This window comes from Hirundo rustica, unplaced genomic scaffold (genome assembly GCF_015227805.2).
Source record: "Hirundo rustica isolate bHirRus1 unplaced genomic scaffold, bHirRus1.pri.v3 scaffold_340_arrow_ctg1, whole genome shotgun sequence".
NCBI classification, from domain to species: Eukaryota; Metazoa; Chordata; class Aves; order Passeriformes; family Hirundinidae; genus Hirundo; species Hirundo rustica.
Genome location: NW_026690386.1, coordinates 13,199 through 35,322, shown reverse-complemented (window position 1 = coordinate 35,322; position 22,124 = coordinate 13,199). Strand labels below are relative to the sequence as shown.

The window sequence follows — 22,124 nt, the reverse complement described above, 5'->3', positions numbered from 1 at the left end:
TCTGCCCGCACCGGGCACCCCCAGGGCCGGGCAGCTCCTGTCCGGAGCCCCCCAAGCTGCCTTCGGCGGCCGCCGCGCCGCGGGCAGCGAGCGGAGCCTCCTCCCCGCCCACACCGGGCACCGGGGACAGGCACGGGCCCCGCCGTCTCCGTGGTGCTGAACGGCGGCCGCGCCGAGCCCCGGGGTCCCGCGGGGTCGAGCCTCCCCCGGCCTTCTCTCCCCGAGCCGCCGCTAATTGACCATCGTTATCGCGGCTATTAATAACCACCGTACCGTCCCCGCGCCTCCGGTGCTCCCGGCCCGGCCGAGCGCTGAGGGCCGGGGCAGCCGGTGCCAGCGCGGTGCCAAATCACCGGATGGGCTCTCGGCACGGCCCCGGTGCCGCTGCCGCAGCCCTCCGCTCGCTCCGCACCGCTCCGGGGCCGACCGCCGCCGTTACCTCCGAACCGGGGCTCTCAAATTCCTGCCCGGCCTCCGGCGGCCCCGGGGGCTCGGCCCCGCTGCCGCGCTCACCTCCCGGGCCCCGCTCCGCCCGTGCCGGTGCCGGTGCCGGTGCCGGTGCCGGTGCCGGTGCCCGTGCCGGTGCCGGTGCCCACGGCGATGTCCCGGCCTCGCCGTTCGCCCGAAGGGTAAAACCCCGACAACGAGCGCGGCCCCGCAGCTCCGCCGAGGGAACGAACGACACCACGGAGCTTCGCCGCCGCCTCGGGAGCTCGCTCCGGCCCGGGCCCGGCTCCCGGAGGGGAACAGGGGGTGCCGCTGGCAGCAGCTGGTTTCTCGCTGGCACGCGCGGGGCCGGGAGGGCCGCGGTTGGTCCCCGCGCTTCGCGGTGCCCGCTGCCCGCGCCGAGAGTTGGCACGGCCGGCACCGGGGGGACGCGGCCGCCCCACGCGTGTCCGCGGCCGGGGCCGCTCGGGGCCCGCTCCTCCCGTCGCTCTCACCGCCTCGCCGCCCGCCCGTACCCGCTTCCCCGGCGCTGCCCGGGCCTCGGAGCCACCGGTGCCCCGCATTTCTCCCCTCGCCTACGGCCGGTGTGGATCAAATACCTTCACTACAGCCGCCATGTTGGGCTCCGGTGCGAGCGCGGCGCTCGCCGCTCCCAACCTGGGCCGCCTGGGCGGGGGGCAGCGCGGGGGCTCGGCGCCGCTTCCCCCCGAGCACCGGGGCCCGGCCCAGCCCGGCGGGGGCCGGGAAGTTGCCGCGGTTCTCCGCTCCCGCACCTGCCTGCCCCCGCATCCCTCCGGTGCTCCGGGGCCGCCGTTACCCTCCGCCCGGCCCGGTGCCCGGTGCCCGGTGTCCGGTGCCCCGGGTGTCCGGTGTCACGGTGCCCGGGCCCGGGCCGGTGTCCGGTGCCCGGTGTCCGGTGCTCAGCGGCAGCCGCTCGGCCGTGCCCACCTGGGGAGGGAAAGAGAGAAGATGCGTCAGGAGGAGCCGCCGCCATCGCTCCAACTTGGAGCAACTTTCCCCCGGCGAGGCCGGCGGCGGGGGCCGGGCCAGGGCGGCGCGGGAGCCCCTGCCCGGGCAGCCGGTGCCCCACGGCCCGTGCCCTCCTCCCGCGGCGTGGGGACACCCACCCGGGGCCCAGGGCCGCGCTGGGACGCGGCCTCCGCTGCAGGGCGCCCCGGCTTTGGGGCAGCGCCTGTCCGTCCGTCTGTCCGTCTGTCCGTCCGTACCGGCTCCCCCCTGCCGTGGGCACCGGAGCCTCCCCGGGCACCGCCGGGCACCGGAGCCGCTCTCCCTCCCGGCCTGGGCTCCTCTCCAAAGTCTATTTTTCTGCTGTTTATTTCCCTCCCCTCTTTTTCTCCCACCGAGATTTTTTTTTTTTTTTCCCCTCCCGTCTTTTTCTTTTCATTTTGCCGCCCCAATTTTTTTTTTTTTCTTTTCTGTTTTTTTTTTTTTTTTTTTTTTTCCCCCCTCCTCGTTTGACTCCAACGTCGCCGGGAATTATTTGCATTTAAAATACAACGACTCGCTTCCCTCCGCGCCGCTTGGCAGCTCGATTCCAGCAGCACGGGCGAGGCGGGCGAGCGATGCCAAGGAAAAGAGCTCCCCAAACCCCCGGGCGAGTTGCCCCCAATTCCTGCCCGGCTGAAAATATCGATGCTGGGGGAAACTAAAGACTGAACAGATTTTAATCACTCTCTTCTTTCCCCACAGCCGCTGCCACCCGAAGGTGTTGTGGCAACAAAGAGCGGGATGGCATCTGAGCCTCGGTTTGGTTTTTGTGGGTTTTTTTTTGGCCTAAATTTCCCAAAATAAAATAAAATAAAAAATGAATTCTCCCCGAAGCCGCGAAGGCTTTGCAGGAGATGGAGAGATTGATGTGCCCCGGAGCCATCACATCCTGCCCTGCCAAGTGCTTCCCAGGAAAATCTGATTTTCCATTTATCCCCCCCCGCCGCCGCTGAAGGCAGCCGCCGCGAGGAGAAGGCGCTGGGAAGCCCAGGACCGTTCCCAGTCCAAACTGGGAGCAGAACGGGGTTTTCTCCCGGTCCCTGAGCGCGGCGGAGATTTCCCAGCTCGGGGAGCAAGGGCGTGGGATTCCCCGGGCAGAGCCGGGCACGGCAGCGCTCCCCTGACACTCCCTTCATTTTTTTTTTTTTTATTATTATTAAGGGAAAAAAATAGCATTAAACCTAGAGAATTAATTCCTTTTTTCTTCCTTTCCCCAGAAATGTCGAATTCAACCCCGGCCCTTAGCTCGGGGATTTAATTTTTTTTTTTCCTTGGGTTATGATTTTTTTTCCTGGTGTTTGTTTTGGGGTTTTTTTTCCTGTTTTTACCATCTCGCACCAACTCAGGGACGGAAGGCGATGCCCACACAACACCTCAACCCCAACGCAGCCACCTCTACGCCCCTTTCTCCCTGCTCTGATTATTATTATTATTATTATTTTTAATCCCAAATCCTTTTCCCCGCAAAAATAAAATATTAAAAAATAAAAATAGCTGCACACACCGAAACTGGGCTCCGGCCGCCCCTTACCTCGGGCAGCGGGCAGGGCAGGGCAGCCGTGTCCGACCGTCCCCGGGGCTATAAACCCCTTTTGTGAGTTTGCCCGAGTTTCCCCGGGCTGTCCCCTTTTGTGTCCCGTTGCCATCTAGAGGCCCCGATTAATTAATTTCACACCGGAGCTCGGGAGGAGGATGAAAAACAAAACAAAAAAAAAACCAAAAAAAAAAAAAAAAAAAAAAAAAAATTCCCACCAAAAAAAAAAACCAACAAACCCCTCCACAAGCGAGCGAGGAGATGTGAAACTCCGAAAGAAAAAGGAGTCAACATCAAGTTCAACAGCGCGCGGGGGGGAAAAGGCCCCGATTTCCATCACAATCGCGTCTGAGCGGGGGCCGGGCGGGGGGCGGCGGGCGGCGGCCCCCGCGCCCCCTCCGCGCGTTCCCAGGCTCGGAACAATCGCGCTCTGTTTGCCTCGCACATGCCGGCGTTTGGGCACGGAGGCTGCCTTGGGATAACGGGAATAATGAGGGGACGGAGCGCGGGGGGAGCCGCTGGAAGGGTGGGAAACGAGGGGGGGAGCGGAGCGGGAGCACCCGGGCCGTGCCCGGCACCTGTTGAGCGGCGCTCTGGAGTTGGAAGGAGCCGCGGCGGGGAGAGAGCGGGGGAACCCCGAAAAAGAGCGCGGAACCCCTCCCCGAGCGAGGCGGGGAGGCTTTTCCCTAAGTTCGGTGTCCTCCCGCGCGTTTTCTCACAGTGCCCGGGGGGCGCGGGCCCCGGGGGCCCGGGGCGGCCGAGGCGGCGGTGGGGACGTGTCCTGCAACCCAAGCAGCTCGGCTCCGCCGGGCATTGTCCCCACGGAGCCCGTGGCCATTGTTCCCGGCGCCGCGGGAGCCGGAGGGAGGGCAGCTTTCCACGCCTCGTCCCTCCCCGCCGGCTCACCCCCGCCCCGACACCCACCGGGGCTGCCGGGACCCTAATCCGGGACGGGGTCTGGGGGTGGGAGGGAAAAAAAAAACCCACCGCCACCGGCACCCCCCAACCCCCGCACGCCGCCGAAAATAAAATAAAATAAAATAAAATAAAATAAAATAAAATAAAATAAAATAAAATAAAAATTAAAAATAGTGAGGCGAGGGAAGGGGACGCGCGGGGTCTCCCCTTGCGCTGACTTCCTCCAAGTTGGGAGAAGCGGGAGGGGGAGCTCCCGGTGCCCGCCCAGCCCTGCACCTCCGGCGGCACCGGGAGCACCGGGAGCTGCACCGGGAGCACCGGGAGCAGAACCGGGAGCAGAACCGGGAACTGCACCGGGAACTGCACCGGGAGAAGAACCGGGAGCAGAACCGGGAGCTGCACCGGGAACTGCACAGGCAGCACCGGGAGCACCGGGAACAGAACTGGGAGCACCGGGAGCTGCATCGTCAGCACCGGCAGCAGACCCGGCAGCACCGGGAGCAGCACCGGGAACCGCACCGGGAGCAGCACCGGGAACTGCACCGCGAGCACCGGGAGCAGAACCGGGAGCAGCACCGGGAGCTGCACAGGCAGCACCGGGAACAGAACTGGGAGCACCGGGAGCTGCACCGGGAACTGCACCGGGAGCTGCACCGGGAGCTGCACCGGGAGCTGCACCGGGAGCTGCACCGGAGCGGGGAGTTCAGTGCGAGGCAGAGGAGAGGAAGGAGGAGAGGGGAGAGAAAATTAAAAATAAATAAACAGCGGCGGAAAGGAGAAGGGAGCGGGGAGGGGATTATTTACCTCCCTCCGCACCTCCGCATCCGTTAGTGACACAGCGGCTGCGGGAGCCGCCGGGACACCGGCAAAACCTCCGGGACACCGGCAAGACCTCCGGGACACCGGCAAGACCTCCGGGACACCGGCAAGACCTCCGGGCCCTGCGCCTGGGGGGCACGGGCAGCCGAGCCCGGGGCCGTCCGGGAGCTGCGGAACCGGGGCTGCGGCGAGCCCCGGGCGGGCTGCGGGAAGCGGAGCGCCCGCGATCACGCTGCCTTTACGTGCGGTTAAACACGGAGCGTCCGGCCGGGGCCGGAGCGCCGGGAACCCCCCGAGAGCCCCGGGCAGCCCCGGCGCCGCCGCTACCGGGGGTGATGATGATGATGATGATGATGATGATGATGACGGAGCGGGGGTGTGAGAGGGGGGTGGATTCCGCCCAAACATCCATTTTGTCCCTTTTGGAAATGGAGATGGGAGAGAGGAGGGAGAGGAGGGGGGGGAAAGAAAAAAAAAAAAAAAAGCCTCTCTTCTTCTTCTTTTTTTTTTTTTTCCTTGTTTTCTCCATATTTTACTACGTAAGGAGTGACGTCCTCGCGTCGGGAGCGGGATAGGTTAGCCCGGAGCTGGGAGAGGAAGGAGGGGGGAAAACCAGGCTGGGAGAGAGAGGGGGGGGCGCGGGGGCGGGGGGCGGCTCTGGCAGCGGCAGAACCTAAAAATAACGAGGATTTTATTATTTGGGGGAAAAAAAAAAAAGGGGGGAGGTAGTATAATAATAATAATAATAATAATAATAATAATAATAATAATAGCAGCAGTAATCCGGCTGACCCCGCGACGCGGCCCTGCACGGGCTCCGGCCGCTCCGGGGACCCCACGGAGCCTTCCCTGGGGTCCCTCGGGATTCGGGGCACCCCACGGGGTGCGGGAGAGCTTTGGCGGGCTCCTCCTGCCCTTGCGCTCCCCTTCCCCCGGCCGCTGCGGGATTTTTGGGGCCGAAATTAAGCAGAAATTTGGTGTTTTTTAAATTTAACTCGACCCCAAATCCCAACAGCTCCGAACCCCCGGGAAGCGGCCGGGAATGGATTCCCCACCTCCCCCCGGCTCCTCCTGGCCCGCCGGGATTTTGGGAGCGCTAAAAAAAAAAACAAAAAAACCAAAAATAAACCAAAACCGGGGGCTCCGCGCAGCGCCCGGAGGGGGTTTGCACCCCAAATTCATCCCCGGGGAGGGGGGGGACACCCAGGGACACCCAACCCTGAGCCCCCGAGCGGGGCCGGGCCTGGATCCAGCCCTTGGAACCGCCGGGATGCGCGGCCGCCGAACCGGGACCGCTCCGGTGCTCCCCGAACCGGGACCGCTCCGGTGCCCCCCCGAACCGGGACCGCTCCGGTGCCCCCCCGAACCGGGACCGCTCCGGTGCTCCCCGAACCGGGACCGCTCCGGTGCCCCCCGAACCGGGACCGCTCCGGTGCTCCCCGAACCGGGACCGCTCCGGTGCTCCCCGAACCGGGACCGCTCCGGTGCCCCCCGAACCGGGACCGCTCCGGTGCTCCCCGAACCGGGACCGCTCCGGTGCTCCCCGAACTCGGTGCTACCGCCGAGAGGCCTCGGGCTCCGCGCTCTCCCTTAATGAGCTCCGCTCTCTCATTTCCTCATTAACGAAAATTCCTCGCGGCCGAGCTGGCGGACACCGGGACGCGCCCGTCCCCGCCCGTCCCGTCCAGCCGGGGCTCCCCTGCCTGAGGGACGCCCCAAATCTTGCGGTGTTACCTCGTAATTACCTCCCCCTCGGTGGCCGTGAGACCCCCGGGGGCTGCCCAGGGGTTTCCCCACGGTAAAAGTCGCTGGGGCCGGGCCCGGTTCCTCCGGGCTCCTCCCAGCCCCGGTTCCGGCGGCCCCGCTGCCCCCCGCCACTCCCCGCCGTGCGGATTTTGGGGAGCGGGTGGCCTATTTTGTCTCCCCGATGAGAGTTTTGATCAAAAATTCATTAAGAGGCTTTCGGCGCGGCGCCATGAATATTTCAGGGCTTTTGCAAAACAACGAAGCGGCGGAGGCGGCCCCCGGTGCCGGTGTCGGCCCCCGGTGCCGGTGTCGGCCCCCGGTGCCGGTGTCGGCTCGGTCGGAGGCTGCGGGCGGCGATCGCTCCTCGCTGCCCGGCCCCGGGGCCGCGGTGAGCATCGCCAGGGGCCCCGGCTCTGTCCCCGGAACCCCCCGTGCCCCCCGAGCTGAGGGGTGGGGACAGCCGGGGTGTCCCCTGGGAACGGGGACAACGCCACGAGGGAGCCGGTGACAGGGGCTGCTCTGGGCAGGAGACGACCCAAACCCCAAACCTCAAACCTCAAACCCAAATCCCAAACCCAAACCCAAATTCCAAACCCCAAATCCCAGCCAGGGAACACCCTGATGGAAAGGACCCTGACCCGAATTTGGGGTGCGGACCCCCCCGACCTCGCCAGTCCTGAGTGGAGACAAAGCCCGGGCGGGTCCGCAGGTAACTGGGACTTACTGGGCCAGCTGGGACGGGGACAAGGGGCGCCAGAGGTGGCCAGGCTGGGCCGTGGTGGCAGCGCTGTCACTTCCCAGGGTCACCCCCAGCACCCCAAGGAAGCTGGGGGCACCTGGGTGTCACCTTTGGGGCAGTGCCGGGGGGAATGTCACCCTCGCTGCCACCCTGGGGACACCCTGAAACCAGCTGGGGACAGAGGGACAGAATGGCTGGGGACAGAGGGACAGAAAGGCTGGGGGCAGAGGGACAGAAAAGCTGGGGACACCCTGAAACCAGCTGGGGACAGAGGGACAGAAAGGCCAGGACAGAGGGACAGAAAGGCCAGGACAGAGGGACAGAAAGGCCGGGACAGAGGGACAGAAAGGCCGGGACAGAGGGACAGAAAGGCCAGGACAGAGGGACAGAAAGGCCAGGACAGAGGGACAGAAAGGCCTCTCAGCAGCACCAAAGCGGGGTTGGGGACATCCCGGGTCACCTCCCGAGCCCGGTTCGGGACGTGTCGCCATGGACCTGCGGCTCCCGGCGCTCCCGCTGCTCCCCGCTCCCCGCCGGCCGCTCCCGTGTCCCCGGTGCCGGGACGCGACCCCCGCCGCCGCCGCGGGCAGCCCCCAGCCCCTCCCCGGGGCTCACCTCGCCCTGACATTTCCTGGCGCTCCTTCCATGCCAGCGGGTTGCCATAGCGAATCTAAATCTTACAAACAAAACGAGGGGAGGGAGAAAAAGAGGGTGAAAAAAAAAAAAGAGAGAGAGAGAGGGGGGAAAAAAAAAAAAAAAAGAGGCCTGATTAGCATATATTCAAATGAGGCGTGCCATAATGCCAACCATAAATCGTGCAGTCGTCGCTATTCAATCAGCGGCTCTTACCCCCAGCCCCGCTCTCGCCAGGCACAGCCCGGACCCAAAGGTGGCTCTGGAGGGGACTGTCACCCTCGGGGGTGGCCCTGGAGGGGACTGTCACCCTCGGGGGTGGCTCTGGAGGGGACTTGTCACCCTCGGGGGGTGGCCATGGAGGGGACCTGTCACCCTCGGGGGTGGCCCTGGAGGGGACTGTCACCCTCGGGGGTGGCCCTGGAGGGGACTGTCACCCTCGGGGGTGGCCCTGGAGGGGACTGTCACCCTCGGGGGTGGCTCTGGAGGGGACCGGTCACCCTCACCCTCGGGGGTGGCCCTGGAGGGGACTGTCACCCTCGGGGGTGGCTCTGGAGGGGACTGTCACCCTTGGGGGTGGCCCTGGAGGGGACCTGTCACCCTCGGGGGTGGCCCTGGAGGGGACTGTCACCCTCGGGGGTGGCCCTGGAGGGGACTGTCACCCTCGGGGGTGGCCTGGGCCCGGCCCGGGCTCGGCGCAGCCCCCTAATCCCGCCTGGTATTTATGGCGCTCTGTTAAACCGGGCAAACTCTGCCCAGGATTAATCTCCCGCCCGGGTTTAATCTCGGGGCTATAATCCGCGCCCCCCCTCAGCCCCCAGCCCAGGGAAGGGGGCCCAGGAGGGTGTGGGGGACCCCCAGCCCTGCCCCATCCCTGTCTGGGGGTGTCCAGGTGCTGCTGGGGGGGGACAAAACCCCCCCAAAATGTCCCTGTGGGGGGGTGGCGCCGCAGGACGCTGCTGTCCCCTCCTCGGTCACTGCCCGCGGCGTGGCCGTGCCGCACCAGGGGATGCTCCCCCACCCCAAAAAGCGGCAGAACCCCCAGCCCAGCCCAGCCCCAGCCCCGAGCTAAAACGGGCTCGGCTCAGCTAGGCCGGGCCCACCCCCACCTTCACCCCCGCCTTGCCCCCCCCCCCCCTCCCAAATCCCGATTTTAAAGGGATTTTTTTTTTTTTTGTCCCTTCTCCCGCCTGCTCTGAGACCCCCCGAGAGGCTTTTTTGGGGTCACCGAGGGGTGGGGGCAGCACGGCTGAGCCGCGAGGAGCTGACCAGAGCAGGGGTGACGCGGCTGTCACCCACCCTGCTGGCCAGAGACCCCCGAGGGGCGGCTCCGGGCCGGGGACACCCGGGCGGGGGGGACACAGCGGCACCGACACCGCGGTGCCACCGACTGTCCCCTTGGGGACCCCAGCGCGGGCGGCCTGACCCCAAAAACCTCACAGCAGACACCCCGAGACCCCCCAGCTCTTTATTGGTGCGAAGATAATAAATAGAAAAGAGCCCCCGGCTGGGGCCCAGCCCGCCTGTCCCGTGTCCCCTGCGCTGTCCCGTGTCCCCTGCGCTGTCCCGTGTCCCCTCCGCTGTCCCCCGTCCCCCTGGAGGCGGATTTGGGCTGGGAGCCGCTGCCGGTGCTCTCAGTCCTGCTGCCACCGCGTGGCACTCGCCAGCCACTCCCGCTGCTTTGGGGACGCGCTGGTGGCGCGGGGACAGGCGCGAGGACGGGCGGGGACAGCCCGAAGGGAGGGGACTGGGTGGCACCTGGGGGGCTCCGGGGAGGGGGAGAGGGAGGGTCTCGGGGAGCTGCGGGCCCAGGGTGCGGCACGGTGTCACCGCCCGGTGTCACAGCCCGGTGTCACCGCCCGGTGTCACTGCTCGGTGTCACACCTGGTGTCACTGCTCAGTGTCACAGACCAGTGTCACAGCCCGGTGTCACAGCCCGGTGTCACACCCGGTGTCACAGCCCGGTGTCACACCTGGTGTCACTGCCCAGTGTCACAGCTCCCCGAGGGCCGAGCACAGGGAAGAAGCGGGCGCTGCTCCCCTGGGTGGGATTCTCCCCTGTCCCCTGTCCCCTGTCCCCTGTCCCCTGTCCCCTGTCCCCCGCTATCTCTGCCAAACGTCCACGGGCTGTCCCCGCCGCGGGGGGACACTGGGGACCCTCTGCTGCTCGTCCGGCAGCGGCCGCGGCGGCCCCGGCGCGTAGGGGGGAAAAGCCTTGGAGAAGTCGTGGCGGGGCTGGAGGTCTCCGGGGGCTCGGGGGGCTTCGCTCAGGGGCGCCAGGCTGGTCAGGGAGGGCTGGGGGGTGCCCGGGGGACGGCCCAGCCCCGGCGACACCCGCTCCGACTTGATGCTGATGGCCCCGGGGGACGCTCCGGGGACAGGGCCCGGCTCCTCGGCGGGGACGAGCCGGCTGCTGGCCCTGGGGACAGAGGGGACGGGCTGAGGGGGGGTCCCCGGATCCCCGGCCGGTATCCCCTTCCCTCCCTCGAGGGGTTGGGAACCCCCCAGATTCCCGTTCTGGGCTGGTTCCGGCCCAGTTGGGCACTGGGGGGTTCCCATGGGGCTGCTGGGAGCCGGGGGTGTCACCGTGGTGTCACCAGGGTGGGACATGGGGACAAGATCCGTGGGGTGACCCAGCTGGGAATGAGCCGGGGGTGCTCCGGGGGTGACCCCCAGGTCCCCCCTGGTGGGTGGGGGGCTGCCCCTCGGTGCCAGCAGCGCCCATGGCTGGGAGGTGACGCCCGTGCGTGCAGCAGAATGGGCTCATCGTCACCTTGTCCCCTCTGTCCCCTGCCCCAGGGCCACCCTGTGCTCACCCCAGAGGGGCCATGCCATCCCCACCCTGTCCCTCCCTGTCCCCCCTGTCTCCCCTTGTCCCCTCTGTCCCCCCTGCCCTGTCCCTGTCCCCCCCAGTCCCTGTCCCCCCTGTGTCCCCTGTCCCCTCCTGTCCCCGCTGTCCCCCCCTTGTCCCCTCTGTCCCCCCTGCCTTGTCCCTGTCCCTGTCCCCCCTGTCCCTGCCCTGCCCTGTCCCCGCCAGTCCCCCCTGTCCCCCTGTCCCTGTCCCCTCCTGTCCCCTCCTGTCCCCCCTGTCCCTGCCCTGTCCCCCCTGTGTCCCCTGTCCCCTCCTGTCCCCCCCGTCCCTGTCCCCCTGTCCCTGTCCCTGTCCCCCCGTCCCTCCTGTCCCCTCCTGTCCCCCTGTCCCTGTCCCTGTCCCCCTGTCCCCTCCTGTCCCCCTGTCCCCCGTCCTCACCCCATCCCCACCACGTCCCGCGGGTGCTGCCACGCCGGGGGCTGCAGGAAGCCGGGGGGCGGCGGGACCTCGCCAGCCCCAAAATCTGCGGGGTGAGAGGACAGCAGTGAGCGGGGAGGGCGACAAACGGAGGGGACAGCGCCGTCCCCGGGGCCGAGGGGACCCTGGGGACCCCGGGACTCACCCGCCGGGGCCGGGCTGAGGAAGGGGAAGCCGGCCAGGCCGGAGCTGCCGGGGCTCAGCACGGGGCTCAGGGTCTGCAGGGCTGGGTACAGCGGCCGCTGCGGGGAAACGGGGGTCACCCCCATCATTGTGAGCCCCAAAACCCCCACGGGGGACCCCTCCCCACCTCCCCACCCCTCCCTGCGCCCCCCAGAAGTCCCCCGGGGTTTGGGGAGGGGTCTCACCGCCGCGCTGCCGCCGCTCCGGCCGCTGGCCAGGCTGCCCTGGCACTCGCCGCGCCGGCCCTCGGCCCCCAGGAACAGCGGCGGCGGCGTCTTGGTGGCCAAGGCGCGGCTCAGGCCGGCGGCGGGGAACAGCGGGTAGCCGAGACCTGCGGGACAGAGGGACAGGAGGACGCGCCGATGACGCTCGGGGCGTCCCGGGGCGGTGGCCGCGGTGGCCGCGGTGGCCGCGGTGGCCGCGGGGCCCGGGGCAGCCGTGCGCTGCGCTCCGGAAATGCCGCTTCCTCCCGGGGCCACCGCGGCTGCGACAGGAGGTGACAGTCCCGAGGCTGGACGTGGCTCTGGGGTCGCAAACAGGGGACAGGGGCTGCGGCCACCGCGCTGTGCCCACCCAGGGATTCGGGGGTGCCGCCGGTCCCCGTCCCGCGCCACCTCGCTCGGGGAGGTTCCCACTGGGGTTTTTTTTTGGGGGGGTTGTGGCGTTTCCAGCTGCTTTTCTGTCACTCTGTCACCTCCAGGGGACCATCCCCTGTCCCCGTGCCCGGCTGTGCCACCCGGGAGGGGACAGCGGGCGCCGGGCACAGGGCGCAGGAAGCAGCTGGACGGAGATCGGGGCCGGCGTTTCCACAGCTGCGGCCCCGCTCCTGCCCACGCAGCCGCCGCGGCCCCGCTCCCGGTAAATCCCCGCCAGGGGAGCTTTGCATGCGGGGCGCGGCGGGGAAAACCCCCGGGGGCTCGGGGTGGGGACGGGGGTGGACGTGGAAGGGACGAGGGGGACATGGAAGGGACGGGGTGTCCATGGAGGGAATGGGGTGTCCATGGTGGGGTGTTCATGGCAGGGATGGGGTGTCCATGGTGGGGTGTCCGTGGTGGGCATGGGGTGTCCATGGAGTCAATGGGGTGTCCACAATGGGGACGGGGTGCTCATGGTGGGGATGGGGTGTCCATGGGAGGGTCGGGGTGTCCACAGTGGGAATGGGGTGTCCAGGGTGAGGTGTCTGTGGTGGTCATGGAGTGCCCAGGGCAGTGTTGGGGTGCCCAGGGTGGGGATGGGGTGCTCAGGGTGATGTTGGCATGCTCAGGGTGATGTCGGGGTGCCCAGGGCAGTGATGAGGTGCCCATGGTGATGTCGGGGTGCCCATGGTGATGTCGGGGTGCCCATGGTGATGTCGGGGTGCCCAGGGCAGTGTTGGGGTGCCCAGGGCAGGGACAGGACCCCCGTGGCAGTGTCCCTCTCCCCGCAGTGTCCCCGGCGGAGGGCCCCGAGCCTACCTGGGGGCAGCGGCCCCGGGGCCCGGCCCGGGGGCTTCGGAGCCGCGGGTCTGAAGGCGGGGGAGCGGCCCTGGGCCTGTGGGGAGCTGCCGGCGCTGCCCAGGGACGCGTCCGTGCCCGGAGGGGAGCTGCCGTAGGCGGCCTCGGGCAGGGACACCGGGCTCTGCGGGGACACGGGGGTCAGGGACAGCACCCGGGGGACACAGGGGGACAGGGACAGCACCCTGGGGACACAGGGGTCAGGGACAGCACCCTGGGGACATGAGGAGTCAGGAACAGACACCCAGAGTCACACAGGGACAGGGACAGCCACCCTGGGGACGTGAGGGGTCAGGGACAGCCACCCCTGGGGACCCTGGGGACCCTCAAGCGTCTGCAGGGAGAGACAGAGGTCAAAGGGCAGGGAGGGGATGGGGACACTTGGGGACACTTAGGGCTCTTCAGGGCAAAGCAGAGATCAAATCGAGGACAAGGAGTGGACAGAGACCCTCGGTGACCCCTGGGGACCCTGCAGGGCAAACCAGAAACCAGGGACAGGACCCTTGGGGACCCTTGGGGACACTGCAGGGCAAACAAGAAACCAGGGACAGGGAGGGGACAGGGACCTTGGGGACTCACAGGACCCCTCAGGACAAACCAGAAACCAGGCGCAGGGAGGGGACAGAGACCCTTGGGGACTCTCAGGACCCCTCAGGACAAACCAGAAACCAGGCGCAGGGAGGGGACAGAGACCCTTGGTTGCCACCAGCGACTCACATAAAACCTGGGCCTCGCCAGCGACAGATCCACGCCCTCCCCGAGCCTTCTCCCCTTGTCCCCGGGGGGCTCGGGCCCCTCCTCCAGCTCCAGCTCGTGGCTCTCCAGCCCCAGCCCTTTGCGCTTCAGCGTCTGCGGGGAGGCGGCCATGAAGGGGCGCGTCCCCGCGGGCACGGCGGGGCCCGGCGGGGGCCGCCCCCGGGCCGCCGCTACCTGCAGGATGTCGGAGTTGGTGCGGCTCTCGTGGGGCTCGCTGTACTCGGTGTACTTGAGCAGCACCCTGTCCATGTCGGTGCTGGCGTACTGGAACAGGCGGTTGGTGCTGTTGAAGATGATCAGCGCGATCTCGCAGTCGCACAGCACGCTCAGCTCGTACGCCTTCTTCATCAGCCCGAATTTCCGCTTGGTGAAGGTCACCTGCGGGCGGGGATGGGGAGGGGGAACACCCCCACAAAAAACGGCCCTGAGCTGGGAGAGACCCCCAAAGGTTTGAGCCCCACCCCTCTTGTCCCCAGCTGTCCCCGAGCAGCCCCTACCTGCCGGTTCCGCTGATCCAAAATCCGGCTGATCTGGATTTTTTTCCGGCCCATTTTCTCCTCCTCCTCCTCCTCCGGGTTTGGGGCTGGAAGAGAGCGAGGGACCCCTGAGCCCCAGAGCCCTCGCTGTCCCCGGCCGGCGACAGCCCCAGCGCCGCCAAAAATAAATTTGGCTGCCGAAAAGAAAAAAAAAAATCAAATTTCGGAGGATGTCCGGTCGTTTCTTCTTCCGTGAAGATGGTGTCCAAGCGGAAAAATGGGGGGAAAATGGGGAAAAAAAGGGAAATTCTGCTGGGTTAGAGGGTGAGAAAATCCCCTTGGCCTTGCGCAGCCGCCCCAATCCATCACCCCCACGGCACCCCCGAGCACCTCGGGGTGTCGGCTGGAAAGCGGCGCCGCCGTGATCCCAAACCCTTCAGCGGGATTTCGGGATGGGAGTTTTCATCCCAAACCCTCGAGGGCCACTCGAGGCTGCTCCTGAGGCTCCGTGGGGATGGGGAAGGCGTTTAAAAGGGGGCCGGGCTGGCGGCGGGGAGGGTCCCTCAAACAAAAGGGTTGGGTTTAGGTTCAAATTTGGGGATTTTTTTTTTTTTTAAAATTTCTTTTTCCGCAAGCTCCAGCAGACTAAATTTGACCTCCGCCGCTCTCAGGCCAGGAAGTGGCTGCATGAGGAGACGGCAGAGCGAAACCACCCACCCACTCCTGCGGCCACGTGAGCGGCGCCCGGCGGGGACACCGGGCTGGTGACCCCCCCCCCGTGCCACCCCCAACCTGTCACAGCGCCGGGACACCCCCTGCTGCCACATCCCCCCCCATTCCTGCTCCTCCGCCACCCCAAAATCCCCCAGCGCCACCAACGGGGTGGCACCGAGACGTCCCCTCGTGCCCACCACGATTTGGGGACGGGCCCGGCCCGGCTCTGTCCCCGCTGTCCCCAAAGCACCAGCGCGGCCGGGAAGCGGCGGCTCCGTGTTGGGGACAATTTTGGGGACCCCCCCCAGCGCCTCCCCAGTGCCAGGCTGGATGCCAGGGGTGCAGTCGGGGACGCTCGGGTCCCCCGCTCCGGAGCGCCTTGCCGTTTTGCCATCATGCTCCGCCGCTATTTTTAGCCGATCAAAACTAATTTTAATTTATGGAAGGAAATTGCGCTGCCGTTCCCACGGCCCCGCTGCCACCCCGCGTCCCCGGGCCCACGCACGACCCCCCCCACACACACACACCCCGTGCCCCCCCCCTCCCAGCTCCGGGGGTGCCCGGACCACCCCGGCCCAGCCGGAAAAGGGCAGAGAATTCCCCGGTGGAAAATTCCCGAGGTTTTCCCACTGCCAGGCATCCCTGGGGCGTTTGCCGAGCTGCTCCCGGCTCCGGCACCTGCGGCGCTCCCCGGGGACATCCCGAGGGTCCCCGCTCCGAGGTGCTCGGCTCTGGGGTGGGGATTGGGGGCTGTGACATCCCCGTGACCCCGCAGAGCCCCGGCGGGGAGGGGAGGGCTGGATCCATGGATCCCTGGATGGATGGATCCATGGATGGGTGGGCGGATCCCTGGATGGATCCACAGATGGCTGGATGAATCCGTGGGTCCCTGGATGCGTGGATGCATCCCCCACCTGCAGCAGGGACACGAAACGATTCCAAGGGTTTGCTCGGGGACGATCCCCAACAGATCCTCGGGTGCTGTGGTACCTCAGTGCCCCAGGGGGTGATGCCCAGGGGGTTCTGGAAGGTTCCAGCACCCGCAGAGTGATTCCAAGGGGGTCCTGGAAGGTTCCAGCACCCATGGGATGATGCTGAGAAGGCCCTGGAAGGTGAGGGGGGGGAGTCCAGAGGAAGCTGAGCCACATGTCCATCAGCCCAGGGGATCCAGGGGATCCAGGGATCCTCCAGGTTGGGACTCTGGGCACCAGGAGAAGCGGCCGAGGCCTCGTGCAACAGCCGGGGCCGTTTCATCATCCAGCGCTGCTGCTGGAGCCCTGGGGACGCGGCCAGGCCACCGCTGCCACCACGGGAACGCGCCCGGTGTCACCGGGGCCACGCCCGGGACAGGTGAGGGGGGCTGGAGCGGAGGGGAGGGGGAATTCCCTCTGGGATTTAATCGGGATAAAGGGGAGGGGAATTTTCCCTCTGGGATTTAATCGGGATAAAGGGGAGGGGGAATTTTCCCCATGGGATTTAATCGGGATAAAAGGGAGAGGGAATTCCCTCTGGGATTTAATCGGGATAAAGAGGAGGGGGAATTTTCCCTCTGGAATTTCATCGGGATAAAGGGGAGGGGGAATTTTCCCTATGGGATTTAATCGGGATAAAAGGGGAGGGGGAATTTTCCCTCTGGGATTTAATTGGGATAAAGGGGAGGGGGAATTTTCCCTCTGGGATTTAATCGGGATAAAGCCATCAGCGGCACTGTCACCTCCACCCAGGTGGCAGCCCCGGGGCAGGATGGAAGCCGATCCCTGGGAGGAGCGATCCCGGGAAGGGCTGGAGGAGCCCGGAGCCCCTCCCGGCGCTGTCCCCACCGCGACGTCCCCCGAGCACCGCCGCCCCAGCGAATCCCAGCGCTCCGGAGACCCCAAACCTTCCAGACGCGAGATGTTTTTTCCCTCTCCCTGCTCCGGGAGAAGCTCCGGAGCCGCTGGCACCCGTCGGGCCCCGCTGCCTCCCACGGGAGTTTATCTTTATCCCGGGGTTTGCTGGCTCCCAGCTCATCCCGAGCGCTCCCGCTGGGATCCAGCACCCACGGCCGGGCCGGGCCGGGATCGGGTTTGTAATTAACGCCCCGGCTCCTCTGCGCTTTTAAGGGGGGATTTGCGTGGCGCCGGGGGGGTAAATTCCTAATTGCAGCTCCTAATTAGCGAGCTGAGACCACAGCGATCCCAGGAGAGCCGCGTGGTTTCTTTCCGTGAGCTCGTGTGGGATTCCCGGCCTCCAGCGCTGCCCTCAGCACCTCCACAGCCCCTGAACCATCCCAGAAACCTCAAATCAGCCGGATTCAGCCTCCAAACCCAAGCACGCGGGGCGTGAAAGGAAAAAGCCGCTCCAGGCTCTGAGCAGCCGCCCTAAAACATCCCCAGGCCGGGGTCCCGGAGCTCCCCAGGGATTCTCCCTCCCATGGGGCACAGAAAGTGGGGGAAAAGGTCGGGTTTTCCCAAATTGTGGGGGTTTTACTGCAAATCTGGGAGCTGGGGGTGACGGGGCAGGGCCAGGAGGGGAGCAGCTCCCAAAAAAACCCCGGGTTTTGGTGGAGGGAAAACAACGCTTCAAGCGGGGAGGGAGAGTTTCCACCCTGTGTTTTACAGCGAGGGAGGGGAAAATCTGAGCCAGGAGCAGCGAAAATCCCGCAGGAGGGCGAGGACGATGCTGGGCCCGCCAGGGATGGAAACGGGGAACGAAAACGGGGATTTTAAGGAGCGCTGGGACCAGAGGGACAAACCCAGGCCTGGCCATGAAGTTTTGGATCCCGGAGATCCCCTGGGAAGGGCCGGGCCGGTTCGAGCAGCATCCCGAGCCCCCGGCGCGGGGAAAAGTCAAAGTTGAGCCTCGGAGTTTCTGCCCAGGCCCTTCTGCTTTTTATAGGTTGTTTAAACAAGAGAGCAGCAGGAACCAGCGCGGGGCTGGCAGCGCCAGCGGGGACTGGGCCGGCGGGGAAGCAGGGGAAAGGTGGGGATGGGGCTCCCAGGGGATTTCTGGGACCTCCACGAACCTCTCTCAGCGCCCACAAACCCCCTCAGGTTCTGGGGGACCCCTCCAGCCCCCAGCCCCGCCGTCACCTCGCCGTGCCCGTCACCCCCGGGGGTGACGCAGAGCGAAAGTCCCGGGCGCTGCCGCGGCCCGGTGCCGATGGGCGGAGGGTTTTCGGTTCCAAAATGAGTGTGTGGAAGGAGGAAGGATTGAGGGGGCTCCCGAAAACGAGGGGCGGCCCTGGGGAGGATGAAGGGACGCCGGGATCCCCGCTCCAGGCCCGCGGGTGCCTCATCCGAGGGAAGGGACTGGCAGTTCCCACGGGATTGGGCTGCCCCCGGCCGCGGCTGGGAATTCACGTGGGAAGCGGTGCCCAGTCGGCGCTGGGGGCACTCGGGGGTGACCTCAGCGGTTTTAGGGCCGCCGGGCTCACGGAGCTGCTCTGCTAGACCTCACAATCCCACTGGGGGTTTTTGGGAAGAGGAGGGAAATCCAAAGGGGTTTAAATGAACCCAATTTCCCCCCAAAGTCCTGCTGGGCACTCCCACTGCAGCGTGCCAGGCTTTCCACCCTTCTCGCTGCCGGGGTGTCCCAGCAGGATCCCTGTCCTCTCACACCAAAACTTCCCAAAAGTTTCCCAAATCCTCTTTTTTGGGAAGTTGTGGATGCTCTGGGCTGGGACATCCGCCATCCCAAATCAGGCCCCCGTCCCTCCCCACGCGTCACCCTGACGTGTCTGGCTGGAAAAGGGCCGGGACCGGGATGTGACCGGGGCACCCACGCTCCTTCCCCAGCCGGTGCCCCGGGGGTCCCCTGGGGGGCACAGCCCAGGGTCCCATCCCCGCTCTGCTGCTCATCCCGAGCTTCCAGGAGAATTCACCCCCGGAGAGCCCAGAGCCGGCAGCTGCGGGAAGCTTCTCTTAATAAAAGAGGGAAAAACTCCGGGGATGGGGACGGGGACAGGGACAAGGATGGGCACAGGGATGGGGACAGGGACTGTGGTGGGCAGGGGGATCTGGCAGAGGATCCACCTCGCTCTTCACGGGTGACAGAGGCGCCCAGGTGCACCGGGACACCCTGGAGATGCCACACGCAGGTGCCACCACCCTGGAGCTGCCCCTGCCGGGAGCGGTGGCCTCGTCCCGTCCGCTGCCACCGGAGGGACCCGGGCCGCCGCCAGCACGTGCCGAGGACAGCCAGGCCGCGGTGCCACCCCTGCGCGGTGACAGTGCCACCAGGGGTGACCCGGGCGCGCCGTCACCTCCGTCACTACAACCGCGTCCAGCCCGCGGCCCGCCGGCGCCGTGCCTCAGTTTCCCGCCGCTCCGTGAGCTCAGCCGCGGCCCCGGTGGCGGCGGGGAGGTGGCGGCGGGGCCGGGGCAGGGCTGCCGCCACCCAGGCTGCGCTTTTGGGTTAAACCCGGGCGTTCCTCCCTGCGCAGACACGGGTAAAAATAACCGCCCCGAGCTCGGCGCAAACCGCAGGCTTTTTATAGCCGGCCATCCCGAGCCGGCGGGGCGGGGGCCGGGGCTCCGCCGTGCCCAGAGCAGCCCGCCGGGCGCCGGCCCGGCCGCACCGGCCCCTCCCGGGCCGGGCCCGCTCCCCCTGCCCGTGCGCCCCGACGGCGCGGCCGCCCCGGCGCGGATGGAGCCCCGGAGGAGCGGAAGGGAGGCGGCAGCGCTGCCCCCCCCCGGTGTGTGCCGTTGTCCCCTCCAGCTCGGTGCCGCTGGTACCGGAGCGCCCGGGACGCCCCCGTGCCCGCCGCGGGACACGCACCTGGACGGCGGCGCTTCCTCCTGGGCACGCCCGAGCCCGCTCGGCTGCGGCTGCCCGGGGAGGCCCCGGTGCCGGTCCCGGTGCTGATCCCGGTGCTGATCCCGGTGCCGATCCCGGTGCCGATCCCGGTCCCGGTCCCGTTCGTGCCCCCGCAGCGCTGCCGCCGCCTGAGCGAGCAGCGCCGGCTGCATTTGCATAACCCCGCCCACTGATTTGCATACGGCCGCCGGGCTGCTCTGCCATTGGCTGAAGGCCGGGGGTATTTGCATAGACACGCCTCCGGCAGGGTGAGGGGCGGGGCTAATGGAAGGGGCGGGGCTGGGGTTTTTGGGGTGGGATTGGGGGAATCCCGGGGGATTTGGGGGAGTTGGGATTTTGGGTGGCGCTGGAGCGGATCCCGGGGTGCGCAGCGCCCAGGGGGAACTGGCGCGATCCCCAAGTGCCGTGAGAGGAGCTCCAGGGCGGCGGGTGGGAAAAGGGGAATGCCAGGGAATATCAGGGAATTCATTCGGGGAGTTCAGGGAAATCGGGGAATCCGGGGAGTTCAGGGAAATCAAGGAATCCGGGGAGTTCAGGCCCCACCAGCCTCACAGCGGGGACATTCCTGCACCCTGGACATTCCCGGGGGTCCACTCCCGGCTCCCAGCCCCGGGAAGGTCGGGAGGGAAATCGGGGAGAAATGAGGAATTTCTGGGCGTTCGGGACGTGACATCTTTCCTAGAGCCGCTTTTAAAGCTTGTGATTTATAGAGCGCAATTAGCAGAGTGTTAATTAGCCCCGCTCGTGATCTCCGTTGATGCCGAAGAGGGGGTGAGGGGGAGAGCAGAAGCGCCGGAGCTGCGGCGGAGTCTGAGGTGACGTCTGGGGACACTTTGGGGACACTCGGGGTGTGGGACATCCCTGTCCTGCCCTGTCCTTCCTTCTCCCCGGATTTCCCGGGGTCTGGCCCGGGTCAGGGCCGCTCCCAGCCCCGCCAGGTAAAACCATTTCTGGGCGCAGGGACCCCCCGAGGTGCCCAGGCCCGGCCGCTCCATCCCAGCTTCAAAGCTTCCAGCTCCCTCTTGAGGCTCTTCCTGCCCCAAAATCCCGGGATTTGGGGGGAAATTCGGGGAGCCTGAGGCGCCGGATGAGAGCCGCACCCCGAGCTCTGTCACCGTCCAGGCCAAAGGGACACAGGCGCCGTCACCGGGAGCTGGTTTGGGGACTCGGTGCCAAGTCCCAGGGGCCGCCACCCTCCCCCCCACGCCTTCCCAAAAATCCTGGAATCGAGCCTGGAGCCAAACTCCCGCTGCTGCCAAGGCCAACACGGCGGGATTTGAAAATAGCCCCGAGTCCCGCGAGGTGCCAGGGGAGCCACCCACGCGGGACGGAGGGAAGGGACGGGAAGGGATGGGAAGGGATGGGAAGGGGACAGAAAGGGACAAAAAGGGACACAAAGGGGACAGAAGGGGATGGAAAGGGACAGAAAGGGACAGAAAGGAACAGAAAGGGATGGAAAGGGACGGAAAGGGACAGAAAGGAACAGAAAGGGACAGAAAGGAACAGAAAGGGACAGAAAGGGACAAAAAGGGGACAGAAGGGGATGGAAAGGGACAGAAAGGGACAGAAAGGGACAGAAAGGAACAGAAGGGGACAGAAAGGGACAGAAAGGGACAGAAAGGGACAGAAAGGAACAGAAAGGGACAGAAAGGGACAGAAAGGGACAGAAAGGAACAGGCAGCGCTGCTCCTGCAGCAGACGGAAAGGTCACCTCGCTGCGGGTCCCACAGCCCGGGCCGGGCACAGCTGCTGGCACCGGGATGAGGCTGCGCGGCACCCGGGACCCCAACGTCCCCTCGTGTCCCCTCGTGTCCGGGGGAATTCCCGTGCCGGACTCTTTCCCCAGGTGACAGGTGACCCGCGGGGTGAATTTTCCCGAGTTAATCCCGCCTGGAAGCTCCAGGATTCCCGAGGGAAGGCGCTGGCGGAGCGGGTCCCAAAGGAAAAGGCGATTCCGCTTCCCAGGATATTTATAAGGCATGGGAAACTCGCGGGGGTGCCAGGGCCCGGCTCGAGGGTCCTTTCCCAGCCTTGCGGGACTGGGAACGTTCCGGGAGCGCCCCGCGGGGCTGGAAGGGACAATCCCGGCGCAGGTGGAGGCCAAAGGCGCCGCTCCCGGGGGATGCGGGATCGGGGAATCGCGGCGGCCTCGTCCCACACCGCGGGGGTCAAGCGCGGGCTTTTCCCAGGGAAAGGCAGGGCTGGGAATGGGGGAGGCGGCTCCGTGTCCGTCTGTCCGTCCGTTCCTCGAGTCTCCACCCCCGGGAGGCTCCCGGGGCCCCGCCGGGGGCGGGCGCGGGGCGGAGCCGGGCCGGGGGGGTCCCGGACGCGAGGCGGGACCGGGGGCAGGACGGACACCGCGGAACGGAGGCGCTCCCGGTTCCCCGTTCCCATCACGGAGGAGCGCGCGTAGCTTCGGCACCCCCCGGTGTCCCCGGTTCTCCGGTTTCCCCGTTCCCCGGTTCTCCCCAGTTCCTCCGACTGCCCAGTTCCCCGGTTCTCCCCGGTTCTCCCCGGTTCTCCCCGGTTCTCCCCGGTTCTCCCCCGTTCTCCCAGTTCCCCCCGGACCCCC

At 66.8% G+C, this 22,124-nt stretch overlaps 1 protein-coding gene across 1 annotated transcript; it reads right to left on the bottom strand.

Annotated features, from left to right (window-relative positions):
• Window positions 1-10,010: 10,010 nt before the first annotated feature.
• Window positions 10,011-19,631, bottom strand: MEF2B (myocyte enhancer factor 2B; the record flags this gene model as incomplete). Its single annotated transcript, XM_040054021.1, has 9 exons — window positions 19,514-19,631; window positions 14,063-14,235; window positions 13,740-13,943; window positions 13,527-13,658; window positions 12,771-12,933; window positions 11,502-11,647; window positions 11,267-11,375; window positions 11,095-11,179; window positions 10,011-10,263 (listed from the first exon to the last, which is right to left on the bottom strand). Coding segments are annotated over exons 2-9 (1,146 nt in total), but the record flags the coding sequence as incomplete, so codon positions are not given.
• Between the last annotated feature and the right edge of the window lie 2,493 nt (window positions 19,632-22,124).